Source organism: Centroberyx gerrardi, chromosome 13 (genome assembly GCF_048128805.1).
Source record: "Centroberyx gerrardi isolate f3 chromosome 13, fCenGer3.hap1.cur.20231027, whole genome shotgun sequence".
NCBI classification, from domain to species: domain Eukaryota; kingdom Metazoa; phylum Chordata; class Actinopteri; order Beryciformes; family Berycidae; genus Centroberyx; species Centroberyx gerrardi.
Window position 1 is genome coordinate 8,189,791 of NC_136009.1, and position 13,698 is coordinate 8,203,488.

Genomic DNA, 13,698 nt, shown 5'->3' on the forward strand with positions numbered 1-13,698 from the left:
ATCATAATATGCAAAGATACCTTCTGTTTTCCCTTGAGTGTGGCCTCATTTCCCCCCCATACGCCGGCTTTGTTGACAAAGGGCTTGACAAACGGCCTGACAAGCCCACTTTCATCCGTCACTGTGGGTTGGTGCATCTCTGCTAGCCAAAAGAGTGAAAATGAGCCTTGGATCTGGAGTGCCGCTGCGACTGCAGGCTTTTATTCTATTTAAAACAACTGATTCAACTAATCACGCTTTTGATTGAACCAATTTGCCGGGCGCAGGAGGTGGGATAATCAGCTCCGTCAAGTGGGTTAGTCACTGCGGTACTCCAAAAACTCCAAAATAAGACAAATCAAGAGAATCATTACTTTGATTTTGACCAATCAGCCAAGGCAGAACTCTGACTTAGGCCAATCAGCGGAGATGAAACACCTGGAGCCAATCAGGGCTGCGGGTAAAAAGCATAGAATTAGAATGGAAAGAGAGGGCACTTGTTGGTAAATCATGCTAATCGCTTTTGCGATGGCTGCCATAGAAAGAGTTTTGATGACGGCGTGCTGAAAAAAAAGAGCGTGGTTTCATGTGTTGAGAGAGGCATCAGACGCAGAGAGTTGGAACATTCAGCATCACCGCCAGTGGAATATTCAGCCAAATGATGCACTGGCTACGGCAACACATTAGCTCTCTTGTTCCCATGCCCTGCAACAGCACTTATTTCCACAACAAAACGGTTAAACGTTCTTTGGCAGTCATCTTAAGTGTACAAGTCAAATGAACCATTCAAGACTCACACTCTATCCATTCTAATCTTGTTGATAAGGTTTAAAGGTGGCATATATCACCGCGTACAGCAATCTCGCTCTCATAAAACTAAATTGCCCTTATACCTATGCTTGTCACTACGAATTACACTACATGTTCCACAGCTGATGGAAAGTATAGTTAGCTTTAGGGTGTTTAGGTATTCAGCCAAAACTAATTATAAGTGTGTACTCCCCACAGTTCTGCCCCCCTCTCTTCTCCAGTGATTGCGCAGTAAGTACACAATGGTCCTACTATCGTCGGTTCTGCCACAGTGACACTGTACGGACAAGTGTGTGGCTCAGGTAAAGGGGTATATAGGTGCGTATGGGTTTCATTATGGTCGGTGTGTAGCTACACTTCCTGATTGCTTGACATGAGCGGACCTTGACAACAAGAGGATGGCAGACCGAAAGCGGGCAGATACGTTGATTAAGTTGGCAGCTCGACTTTTTGTGGGTGGCTTTACAGTGGACCAGTGATGAAACAGTGTGAAATTTCTGCGATGGTACACCAAAGACATCATGTCCACATTCAGGTTGGGGTGGGTGGTAATATTCCTCTCTGAAGTCAGTGTTCTCAAGGCAAATTGAATCCGACTTTTAGGTTGTTTTTCTACAAAATTAGACAATTCCCTAAAATTCCCCTACGGATGTTTGTGAAGCAGTTGTTTTATAAGATTCAGTTTTCTAGCTTTAAGATAAAGGGAAATGCAATATTATGTTATCGTTCAGTTGCATTGCCTGAAATGGATGAAAGAACATTGTATGGGCAGTCAGGCAACCATACCCAAATTACAAATCTTAATCTTAAATGTATTTTATAATTCTAAAGAAAATTGTCCTCCCATCCATCTCAGGCAATGTAACTCAGTGATGTCAGAGGTGTGCTGAAAACTCATAAAACAACAGAATTTTTTTGGGGGGGGAAATGTTTACTTTTGCAGAATAATAATCCACAAGTCCATTTTGGTGGTATCCCCGTTTAAGAAAATATTTCTTTGTGTTCATTCCGGGGGAATTTCTGCTCCAGTCCAATGGAATTCCATCCAATTGGTTCTTTGCGGAGTCAGGGTAGCTCGGAGGCTTCCTGTAACTTATGTTTTGCACAACACATTTTGCTAGAGGCCACATCTATAATTGAATCCTTGGCTTGTCCATCTCAGACAAGAGCTACCACAAAACAAACCCAAACCCGTTCACTTAGTACAGATGTTGAATACATGGTGTTGTTTTCAGTCCAGGTCTTGGCTGTTCAGTCCAGCTCAATTCATCCGGTTCTAATCTACAGTACATACAGTATAGTCCCAAGAGTGCTCCATTTGGACATGGAAGTTCTGTTTTTATTTATATATATATATTTTTTTTTTACTCATTTTTTCATTTTTATATACTCTCTTTCAGCAATAATATTCAGTGGTATTTACATTTGAAATGCCTTTACATACAGTCAAACATTGTATTTTTTGTTTCTTTGACATCTTAAAAAAAACAACAACTTTAATCTTTGACATTATTCATAATCTATTATTGAACATCACACAGTATAAAAGTGCATTCCAGCTGAAAACTCAGCTCATTTGCATCCTGACCTTTAACAAGAACAAAAAGCCTGCCACGGGAGTCTCTGTGGTGTTGTTCCCCTATAAATTCATTACTGATCTATGGAAATTTTAATTTGGGCAGTAAGTGTTCAGAGTGGGAATTGATTGCCGCCTTGGGTTTTGTTTTTTGTGTTTTTTTTAAATCATGCAGACTTAGTCCTCAACACATGTCGATTGAAATTAGAGGAGCGCTTGGCATCAGAAATTGTAAATTGTCCCTTCTTCTTCCATAAAAACATTTAAGCGATCAATAAAGGAATGATTTGTTTGTCATCACTCACATAAAGTGAAAGAAATAACTTGTGGATGGTTTTGCTTTCATAATTTACTGTAGTACAATCAAAGCCTTATGGTGTTGATCAGTCTTTCTTTTGTGTGTGTGTGTGTGTGTGTGTGTGTATGTGTGTGTGTACGTGTGCGTGTGTCTTTGTAAACATAACAACACTCAACTACAAAAAGCTAGGGGGTTGGGGAGGGATCACATCCCTAAATCATTTAAATTTTTCACAATGTCTGTTTTCCTTGTGGACCGTGAGGAGGGAGAATCTTTTGCAGGATTTAAATGATTCATCATTTTCATTTGGAATGAAGTAGTGAGCTGAATAATTCACTTTTCTGCCTTCTGCAGATGGAATAAAAAAGTAACAGTTTCTGTACAATCATCTCACTTCTATCTCTCCATAGCTTCATCCTCTGTCCTGTTCATTTTATATTTCTATATGTCTTCATCTCCTGTGCACCACCCTAGTTTTTCCTAGCTCCCTTGTTGAGTGTTTACTCTTGCACGTTGTCCCAAAAACTAATGTTGCGGCTCAGGTTTCATTCATTCCTCGTCTTCAAACCGTCTCTGCGTATTATGAGTTCTCCCTCCCACTCTCTCTCGCTCTTTGTTAAACATACGCACACACAAACACACACACAAGCACACATACACACACAGAAAAGTGCACCTATATTCATCCACATATATGTGCATGTGCTTCACATATACTCACATAGACAGACCCACTCTTTCTCTCTCCCTCTCTCTCTCACAGACACACACACACACACACACACACACATGCAGACACAAAGAATAGACTTAACACACATGAAACATCTTCCTCCCTGTTTCCTGCTGTTTCTCATTCCATACGTGTGAGAGTTGAATTAAATCGAGTCTTGGACGCCTCGGTTGTTTTTCTTTGTCCAAAGCGTTTAACAAATTGTTGCTGCCCAGAGGAGAAGCAGCCTGTGCATTGTCTCAGTATCTGTGCTCAACCATATCAGCGCTTCAACACTTATTGCTTTAAATTACATCAATCACTCCCTCCCCTGCCCTCGCATTCTCCATCCTCCCTCGGCTCATTTTTCTCTGTCTCTTTTTATTACTTTGCCTCTTCATCTTTCTCCCCTTTAACTTCTCTTCACATTATTCCAGCTCTGGTTGCCTTTTCATCATCCCTTCCATCCCCTCCCTTCCTCTCTTGCCCCCCTTTGCCCCTATTTGTTTCGTTTTTATTTTCTTCTCAGTCTTTCTCCTCGCCCCCGGCCTGCTCTCCTCCCTCTCTTTTCTCCTTCTTCTCTGCCTCCTCTTTGTCCTCCTTCTCTTTCTTCTTGGCGCCCTCCTCCTCCTCCTTGTCATCTCCTCGCTCTTGCTCCCTGTCTTTGAAGAGCTGGGCTAGTTTCTGGAACTGCGGGCCCCACTCCTCCAGCCCTCCCCCCCAATCCTCCTTCTCTGCCTCCTTCTCGCCTTCGCTCTCCAGCGAGCTGAGGGATCCGGCGCGGGACCCGGTGCCCTCCAGGCCGTACACCTGCACCGAGTCGTACGGCGGCTGCGAGGGGTCGAACGTGACCTGGGCCAGGCGCAGGCGCAGGAACTCGCCCACCCTCAGCGCCAGGGAGGGACCCCCGGGCAAGCCCGGCGCCCCCCGCGCCGCCTCCAATCCCGGAACCCAGCCGCCCCCGAAGCCCATCACCCCTCCGTACGGCCCCCTCGGCTGCCCCGGGAAGGGCAGCAGCTGGGGGGTCATATCCCTCCGGCCCAACACGTACCCCCCCAGACCCACCCGCTCACGCCAGTCACCGATAAAGCCCGCCGCTTCCGGGTACATGGAAGGAGTCCCGGTCAGTGATATCCCTCCGCCCTCCCTGTCCGGCCTCGCCACCACAAAGTTGCTGCCCATCTCCAGCCCGCCCCTCCCCAGGCTGCCGGGGTAGTCCCTCTGTCCGGACACTTCCCCCTGCAGGACAGCGGCGTAGTTGCGTCCACTGGCTGGTTGCTGTTGGCCGTCTGTGGAGGCGCTCCCACTTCCACTTCCACTCCCTCCACCAACTCCACTTCCTCCTCCGGCGCTGGACTCAGACTCGGCCTGACCGGAGCCCGCGCGTTTCGGAGACAAGCCGGCGCGGGAAGCCCTGCGGCCCGCCAAGGGGAGAGTGGCCGAGTCGCACACCCAGCCTCCCGCGCCGTGACCCTGGCCGATCACGGAGCCGGAGCGGGTCAGGACCAGGTTGTGCTCCCTGGGCAGGGTCTCCGACTGCACCTGGAGGGGACGGACGCGAGCACGAGTGGTTTCAGTCCGGGACTGGGGCAGGGTGCGGCACTGTTAGGTTTTAGGTTACGGGCAAACAGATGCAATGAGAAGATTTGCACAGAGCAAGCAGGGGAATTGGTTAAGAGGGCAGAACAAAAGTAGGAAGATGAAGGGATGAAGGAAAAGCGGGAGATGGCGGCGATGAAAGAGTGATCCGAGGCGGAGGGAGAGGCGGACATCGAGCGAGAGATGGAGCGGAGGAGAAACAGAGTTGGAAAGGTGAGAGAAGCAGTAGCAGTTAATTGAGCACTAGAATGAGCTAACACTGCACTGTGAGAGGGAGATGGAGAGGGAGGTGATCAGGAGATAAAATATTTTAAAAGTAAATAAAGGAAGGACCACAGAGCCTCGCTGCTCACTAATAAATAAAACAAAACATAAAAAAAGATAATGAACAACAGGATATAAATGTGCTGAAATGTCTGAATCATCATCCTCCCTCAGCTTTGTCCTGGACAATTTTGCTACAGCATGGAGATTAGAAATATTTTCTAGTTGCAATTGCTGCAATAAATATCGCATTCGGTTTATAGTAGCTGAGCACATAATTGCTAATTACTTAATTATTTACTTAATTACTTACTTGCTTACTTACTTATTGATTAATTCATTAATTAATTCATTCAGTTTTAATTCATTCTTCAATGCAGTCGTCTATCACTTCCTCTCTTTATGCATTTGTCGATCCAAGCATCCATCCATCCATCCATCCATCCATCCATCCATCCATCCGTCCATCCGCTAAACTGCTGTAGTACAGAATCCTGTGCTGCTGCATTCCTTACCCAGTCCACGTCTTGACCGTGGTTCAGCTTCTCCTCTCCGCTGCCCTCTGTGCAGTTGCTCGCGGTTCCCGTCCCTCCCCCTCTCTCCTGGCTGTTATTGGTCCTCGGCGTCCCCCCGTCGGACGTGCTGGTCTGGGGCGCCGTCCCGTCACGGCTGCCCGCGCGGCTGCCCGTCCGGCTCCCGGCGGCGAGCTCCACGGGGCCCATGTACACGGCCCCGGACTCCATCGGGCCCACCATGGCCCCTTGGTTCTGGATGACCAGGGAGTGGTCCGGCTGGCCCGCGGGGTAGCGGTAGCCCAGCTCGGCCAGGCCCGGCTCGAACGGGGCCCCCGGGGCGCGCCGGAGAACGGGTAGCGTGTGGCTGCTGTAACAGAGGCGGCCGTAGAGGGGTCCTCCCGGTCCCGCGTAGTTGGGATCCACGCCCGCATTCTGAGCCCAGCTGTAGGTGCGGGCCTTGTCCTGGGCGTGATGGGAGTAACGTCTGCAACACACAAGACAAATTCACCATCTAATTTTGTTTCTTATTTCTGAGACGCAATCTTAGATAAACTAAAGCCTTTGTACTTGTTTACGGCCTCTCCATATGGCGTGTATGACTTCATCAGAGCTAATTATTAGTCTACAGGCGATAACAATGTTTGAGAGAAACATCAAAGCGGGTGCAAACAACTCACTGATGTAGAACAAACAAAATGAGCACAACAAAGTGGTCCACCAGGACTACAAAGCTTGATAGCCTTCTGTCTCTCCATTTTGATCAGTGACTGATTCCGACCTGGGAGTTATGGCTCGATCAATTGCTTAAGTGGATCAATTAAGTGCTGGAGAGAGATGAAGGTTTTGACTCTGAAGGGGTAAACTTGTTTCCTTCCTGTCTTCCTTTCACCATGTAATAAGAGGCCAACCAATTAGGCTTGATGTAATTAAACAACCACCATTATATATTCACCACCACGTACAGAAGCAGTCGCAAACACTCCCACACACACATGCACACGCGTATATGCACACACACACATAATATCACCCACTCCACTCGACTTATTCAGATGCTCCAGTATCATACATGCCCACACTGTTTTCTGTCTTCCCCACTGCCCACTTACATATTCCTGCTGTCCAGGGTGCGATAGCCCCGTGTGCGCGAGCTGTGGGGGGCGCTCTGGAGCGCGGCGATGTCGAAGGCGGCCGTGTCGGCCTCGCCCCCGCCCTCGTCGTCGTAGGTGATGATGTTCTCGCGCACGTCGTCCTCCTCCAGCGGCGACAGAGAGTCGCGCTTCTGACGGCGCAGCGACAGCGACAGGGCGCTCACCGCTGCGGACGGGACGGATGGAGGGAGGGATGAAGGAAATTGAAAGAAGAATGATGAACAAGGGGAAGGGGCGGAAATCAAGGGGGAAATAAGGGGAGCGAGGAAGAGGAGGCAGAGAGAGAGAGAGAGAGTGAGGAAGTGAGTGAGTGAGCAAATGAGAAAAATTCAGACAGACAAAGAGGTGAGCCACACAGAGACAAAACGAATACAGAAGAGGCCTTGGGTTAGAGTGCTGGTATATCATATCTGCAGGCTGCATGCCTCCACTCTATAATTGACTTTGAGCCCTGGCCAGGCAAATGGACGCTTTATTCTCCCATGACTCTCCTTTTCCCATATTCCCAAAGCAGCGTACAACATTTGACCCAGGGCTCTGGGCAGAGAACCAAGCCAGCTCTTCAGCAGTCTTTCAACAAGGCTCCCTGTGATAGAATCCATCTGTAAAGACGGCTTCTGACTCCGCTCTGCTTAAGATATTTTTGCGGAACTGAATGTATATTCAGAACGCATGGGGAATACAGCATGAAGCATCTACTAATGCATACGCTTCCGCACTGTATATATGCTTGTATGTACGATTGCATGTGGGTGGTCACACTGCCGCAGTGAGGGAATCTGCTGGTTCTATATTGCATTTTCTTGATTTCCATGGAGCCGATCCAATTGCCCGTTAGAGGAGTAGGAAAACTCTAATCAGTCCTAACAATCAGAGGGATCACCTTCATGCCATGATGCATTTTGTCCTTGATGGGAGCATAATGCCCCTATCCACAAGGCATGAGTGGTCACCCAATGGCTTGATATTCACCATATGCCAACGCCTTTAAAATAGCCAGATGCGATCCTGATTGAGCCATTATTGAAGGTTCTGTACCAACGTCTGAGATGGCATTTCGCACTATATCTTAAAGATGGAGGACCCAGATGATCAAGTCATTACATTTGGTTGGGATTAGCACTGACATTTCTCTCTAGGAGACTGGCATACCAAAATTATGTTAGAAAACCCCCCAGCTTGCTCTATTTCAATGCTGCAAACATAAGTGTAGTTCCCGGTGCGGTCTACGCCCCATCACTTTGGTTTAGACACATTCTAAACGCTACACCAGCAAACAGTTCTGAGTGATCACCTTCACGCCACGTCGCGTTTCTTTCTTTCTCGATTGGAGCGGCGTCTTCCAGCATGATAATGCCCCCATCAACAAGGCATGAGTAGTGATCCAACAGATTGAAGAGAAATGACAATGATGCGGGCCATATGCCGAAGCCTTCTCAGCACCTACACACGATCCCGTTGAGCGTCTGAGGGATCCCGCGAAAGGTGGCGGTGACATTTTATTATGCTGCTATCAAACACCAGAGGGCCCAGATAATCACTCGGAATTGTTATTTTAGTAGTGATTAGTGCTGACCTTGCCAGAGGAGAACTGTGGGCCAAAATTGCGAGGAAAAGCAGCCGCACACTGTCAGGCCACTGTGACTAAGAGAAATATTTACGCTGCTGCTTCCATTATTTTCATATGCAGATTATGTATCCAGGGATGTGGAGGGTAAACAAACCTAAACTCTGTTTATCTACCGTTTTAGGCTGAATGATTAAATCTTAATGACATAAATGCACTGTATACATCATACTAAGTAGTAATGAACCGATGATAGTTATATAAGGATAGGGCTTTTTAAGGAACACAGAATAAACTAATGCTTCTCTGAAAATATAACTGATTTTTGTTTATATTGCTGTTGTTATTGCCTTGAGGTCAAACTGGAGGTCAAATAGTTTACCCACCTTTATATTTACCACTACATCACTGTATGTATATATGTCAGCTAATCCCTTAAAATAACTTTACATTTACATTATTTTACATTAATTCACTCCTTAATTCATGCAAAATACCCTTAAAATTAATTAAGGGAGTTATCAATGGAGGAGAAACCCTCTTACACACACCCTTAATTTTTGACTTCTAATATAATGAAGAATTCAGAAAGACAGGTACTTTAATAACTCATTAATAACCCTGTAAACCATGAATAGATCCCTTAAAAAAACATGGTAGTACTTACTTTTTTATACTTTTTTTAAAGCCATGTTATTTTTAATGGATAATTAATGTTTATATAATGGAGAATTTGAGGACATTTCAGTGCCATAGTTTCATAGTGCCATCTTATCTTTACCCAGTAGAGTAGCCACACAAGCCAGGATGGCCAGCAGGGCAGCGGTGCTGAGGCCCGGAGAGGGCAGCGTGGACTGCTGGGGGAGACACACCGCCTCTCTCTCCCAGTCCCACTCGCCCTCGGCCTGTTTCTCTTTCTCCTTCTCCCCGGCGCGCGCCCCGCCTCTCAGGCAGGGACAGACGGACACAGTGACCGTCCCGGTGCTGGTGAGGCCCGACGTCCCGTCCCGCAGGACCAGCGGCACGTAGAGGGTCAGGGTGGAGGAGGGGGAGCGGGACAGCGGCTGGAGCTGGGACAGCAGCACCAGGCTGGCCGTGGGGCCTGTAGAGAGAGAGAGAGAGAGAGAGAGAGAGAGAGAGAGAAGAAAGAGGAAGATTGTTAAAGATACATTAAGCAATTTTGCATGTAACTGTAATTTAAAGACTACAATACCCAGAAATCATATGTGATGTCAGTAAACTGCACACAGCACACTCATGTTTACCAACCCAGCCGGTCTGTGATGCTTTATACCAAAGATACCAAAGAGATCAGAGGAAAAGATCTAATGTTGGTGAGTTCAGCTTTCTCTCACTCGCAACTGTTTAAGAGGCAGTTTATCTTTCGTTCTGAAATTTCGATTAATCACCTCCTGTGGGGGGGAGATGATTTCCCGCCAGTGACCATACCCGACACCATAAGAACAATGATGATAATTTGGGCAAATAGGGCGAATCTACAGCGTCTCAATTAGGGAGGATGAGGCGCTCTCCTCTATTGCAGCCCCACTTTATGATTTAGGTTGTTTTGACAGAAAAGTCTTGCCTAGTGCAGCTTTAGGCAGTATTGGACTCTGTGTCTGTGTGCATGTGGGTGGGTGGGCGCATGTGTGAATGCCAGTGTTATGTGGTGATGTGTTAAAGTAATAAGTAGTGTAACGTTTTGCTATATCAGTTTCACTAATAATATTACAGGTACCGATCAAAAAAGTCATTACTTTTGTTTTTTTTAATACACTACCTCCACCTCTTGATTTGATTGGCAGTGCTATTCTCACTTAATTCACCCATTCCTTTCTCTCTTTTGATTTAATTGAGTAAGAGCATTGCATGTCACCTCTGTTTGGTTTCTCTGATCATTTATATAGAAGCACAAAGGCAAGGGAATGCAGTTAGAATCCAGTTTCTGAAGGTCAGGGATGATAAGTAATGGAACAGTAATATAAAGAGTAGTGTAATGAATGTAATGAACAAGCCCAACACCCATATTTGTATGTGCTCTATATCTATATCAGTGTGTGTGCGCATGAATTGGTACATGAACCAGGGACAAAGAAACAGGGAGAGACAGAAAATGTGATAGAAACAAATGCTAAGCAACTAAATTCGATTCCGTTGATGTGAATTGAATCAAGCAGCTCTGATATCCTCAAAAGCTTACCGAGGGAAGCGGTAAGTATATGTGGTAGTGGCTGAGCACGTTGGGGAGAAAAAGATGGATGTAGGGGAGCGGGGAAGGAAAACAAGAGGGACGGACAAAAGAGAGGAGGATAACAAAGCAAAACAATGGGGCCACCAGAGTAGGGAGATGGATGGCGGAGGAGAGAGGCAGAGACAGAAAAAGGGACGAGGAGGAGGACGGGGAGGGGGAGGGGGAGGGGGGGATGGAGAGAGGAGGAAGAGGCAGAGAGTGTGGAGAGGAGGGTGAGAGAGAGAGAGAGAGAGAGAGAGAAGAGGAAGAGGGACGACAAAGATAAAAGGGGAAGGGTGGGAAGAAAAAGTGGGGGTAAGAGCCTTAAGAAAATGGAAGAAAGAGAGCGAGAGATGCAGAGAGAGAGAGAGAGAGAGTGTGTGTGTGCCAAGGGAGCAAAAAAAATAAAAAAATAAATTAAGAGAAATAGAGAGGGAGGGGAAGATAGAGTGCCTACCACCGCTGTCCCTGACGCTGAAGTTGAGGGCAGCGCTGGACTCCAGAGGGATGCTGAAATACACAGCGCTGTCATTCCCTCCCTCATCTCTATCAATCGCCCGCAACACCTGCACCACCTGAAACACCGAGATAGAGAGAGCAGAGTGGGAGAGACGGGAGGGGGGTAGAGGAGGATGGAGACAGAGAGAGAGGAAGGCAAGACACAAACAAGAGCGGACACAGAGCAGAGAGAGAGAGAGGAGGAGAGAAGGTAAGAGGTAATGGGAGAAACACTTACACAGAGTGCTTTTAGCTACAAACCATTAGCCGACGTCAGCGGGAATCAAAACAAGCCAAACAATTAGTATAGAGACACAGCCCAACTGTGTCTGATACGCCGCGCAAAAAAATAAATAATTATGTCTGACTTTAATGGCTTTTCAAAAATGCCAAGCAGTTTGGCTTTCAATTTAGCGGGAGCATCTGCAAGAAGAAGTCTAACTTTCGACTACAGTGGCACTCTTAACAAAATAAATCTCGCAAACTCTCTCGCAGGCAAAAGCCAATGGGGAATTTCTTTTTTTTTTTTTTTTTTTTTTTTTTTAAATGAAAAACTCCAGTAGTCAGTATGCAAAACATCCTTTCAGAAACTCTTTCGAGTGCTAGTTAAGAGAGCGGGTGCAGGGATGAGAGTGCGGCGCGCTCGCCGAGTTAGTCAGTGCCATACACAGGCCTTGAGAAGACTCGGTATGTACGGCTGTATTATGTGATCCGCGACTGAAGTGTTCCAAGTACTTTTTTGGCTAATGACTCGTCGCACACAGACGCATACATGCGCAATCCTCGCACGTGCGGGCGAATGCACATGCACACATGCATGGATATCATAATCTCTCTCTCTCTTTCACTCCCACTCGCTCACACACAAACACACACACACATCACAGAGAAAAACAAATCAACATCGTTGCCATAGAATCACAGATTTAGTGGCGAAACAACAAAGACACAAGCAGAGCAATGAAGACACCAGCAAAAACAACAGATGGGCCAAGACACCAAATTATGGTGATGAAGCCAGCATGGAGTACTGAAGATGGAAAAACAGAGAGCAAAGGACAGTTTCCAGGGAAAGATAGAGAAGCACAGAGAATGATTTCTATAATTGTGATAGGTTCAAGTAAGAGCACCATTATGCAGAAAAACAGACAAGAACCAAATAAAGGAAGAAGGATGGAAACGAGGGAGAAGACACTATGAATAGGTATGAGTTTTATTACAATGTGTTCTATTACAGCGTGCTGAGTCCTGACAATAGGCTGAGAGAATGGACATATTTGAATGGATATAGCTTTGTAGCATATGCTTTGAGAGAGATGTCCGCTGTTTGAAATAACTGAATCCTAGTCTAGACAGCATAAACATAAATCAAATTATGGTAATCTTGCAAGGATAGTAGGCAACCTAAATCCTTGTTTGACAAAATAAGAATGTTTATGTCAGATATATTGAATGATGCGCCTCTGGAAGTGACATTTTTCAAAAATGGATGTATATGGATTATACCTTATGGAACAGAACTCTTCATAGGCATAAGGCTTGGTCGACATCCAAAATGTAATATCATGATGCTGTCCCGCCAAGATATCGCGATATACGATATTATCGCGGGTGGGGGTGTGGGGGGGTTGTACTTGATTTTATTTTTTCTAAATTATTATTATAATTTCTAGAGTATTAATAATAATGATTGCTAATAGGGGGGATATGCAATACTGTGATATTTGCATAATATCACAATATTCAATATTATCACATATCAGCCCAAGCCTAATAGGCATATTTGTGAGTGCAGACACAAATGCACAGACAAGCAAGACAAAGACACACACATACACATACACATGCACATACTGACCTGTCCGGAGGAGGATGAGTCGCACATGGCCGTTGTGTATTGCCTGTCCAGTTCGGGTGCGTTGTCATTCAGGTCTAAGGTCTCTATTGCAACCAGAACTCTGGACACCTGGCTGGGATTATCTGAAAGAGCCAATCAGAGACAGCGAGGTCACCATCCAGCGTTCTAAAATGCACACGCACACACACACACACACACACACACACAATTCCGAACTCAGTTGCACGTGACAGATTATACATGCGTGCACACACAGGCATTCCGTGTATGAATACAAATGCACACACAAACACCTGTGCACACACACACACACACGCACACACACAAATACACACATGGCCGCACAGATGCACGCCGCTGAATCCATTCAACTGTCCTCATGAACGAGATCAAGCATTTCAGCCTTTGTCCAAAAACTATTTTCAACAGCACTCAAATCACATTAGTGCACACACAATTGGCCGAATATAGAATAGTGTACTTGGCTTCATTTGGCTTGTGGTACAGCTAGCAAGCCCCCAGCTGGAGTGCATCTGATGCTTCCATATCAGTCATAATTTTCCACATCAAACTGCTCCATTCTTAGCCGAAACATAAGCATCTCACAGGGGCGGTGTGTGTGTGTGTGCGCACGCCTCTCT

The 13,698-nt window shown here is 46.2% G+C and overlaps 1 protein-coding gene across 1 annotated transcript in view; it reads right to left on the reverse strand.

Annotated features, from left to right (window-relative positions):
• Positions 1 to 3,900: 3,900 nt before the first annotated feature.
• The window catches only part of cdh24b (cadherin 24, type 2b), a 65,857-nt gene continuing 56,059 nt past the window's right edge, over positions 3,901 to 13,698 (reverse strand). Inside the window, exons 8-14 of the mRNA XM_078287619.1 lie at positions 13,058 to 13,179; positions 11,159 to 11,276; positions 9,253 to 9,573; positions 6,863 to 7,070; positions 5,754 to 6,237; positions 4,695 to 4,917; positions 3,901 to 4,664 (exon numbers count right to left, since the gene is read on the reverse strand). Coding sequence (XP_078143745.1) covers positions 3,901 to 4,664; positions 4,695 to 4,917; positions 5,754 to 6,237; positions 6,863 to 7,070; positions 9,253 to 9,573; positions 11,159 to 11,276; positions 13,058 to 13,179 — 2,240 coding nt within the window. The remainder of the gene's footprint in view (positions 4,665 to 4,694; positions 4,918 to 5,753; positions 6,238 to 6,862; positions 7,071 to 9,252; positions 9,574 to 11,158; positions 11,277 to 13,057; positions 13,180 to 13,698) is intronic.